Raw genomic sequence first — 556 nt, 5'->3', positions numbered from 1 at the left:
CTCTAGTTCTATTTATGGCTGCGTTTTATGACTGACAATGATATTGGCGCGTAGTTTACAGAAATAGGTGTATACTTATTTATAAAATTCAAACCGAAGTATTTAAGCACTTAAAATATAACTCATACCACGTACGCTTTTGTTACTTATTGTTAGTCGTGTATTCACGCAGTACGGATACATTGTTAAATTATATAATTATTATATGTTTATCATGTTACCTAGCAATTTTGAACATTCCGCAGACATATTGAAGATATGCAAGGAGCAATGACGCTGTCGCCACTAATGTTGTGATCCCTATAGTAAAAGTTGCATTTACATGGAAAAATAATAAATAGAAATATCGTTGTTCATCGACAAAATATTCGGTGTAGATCTGCAGGTGATGTGATACGTTTGTAGATACAATATCAATTATAAGATCCAATAGAGAGATACCCAACCATGTAGATAAGCTACAAATAAGAAACACTACTCACTATTATGAAGTGTTAAATATAAAATATATTTTTTAATATCCTTTAAAATTTTATATTATTATAAATATATATTT

General features: G+C 29.1%; 1 protein-coding gene across 1 annotated transcript in view; it reads right to left on the bottom strand.

Annotated features, from left to right (window-relative positions):
* Window positions 1-556, bottom strand: part of LOC108756674 — a 3,310-nt gene that overhangs the window by 2,008 nt on the left and 746 nt on the right. The window contains exon 2 of the mRNA XM_018500661.1: window positions 222-458. Coding sequence (XP_018356163.1) covers window positions 222-458 — 237 coding nt within the window. The remainder of the gene's footprint in view (window positions 1-221; window positions 459-556) is intronic.

The sequence above is a fragment of the Trachymyrmex septentrionalis genome, unplaced genomic scaffold, assembly GCF_001594115.1.
Source record: "Trachymyrmex septentrionalis isolate Tsep2-gDNA-1 unplaced genomic scaffold, Tsep1.0 scaffold13, whole genome shotgun sequence".
NCBI classification, from domain to species: domain Eukaryota; kingdom Metazoa; phylum Arthropoda; class Insecta; order Hymenoptera; family Formicidae; genus Trachymyrmex; species Trachymyrmex septentrionalis.
The sequence above is the reverse complement of the archived record's forward strand: the minus strand, read 5'-3'. Positions and strand labels throughout refer to the sequence as shown.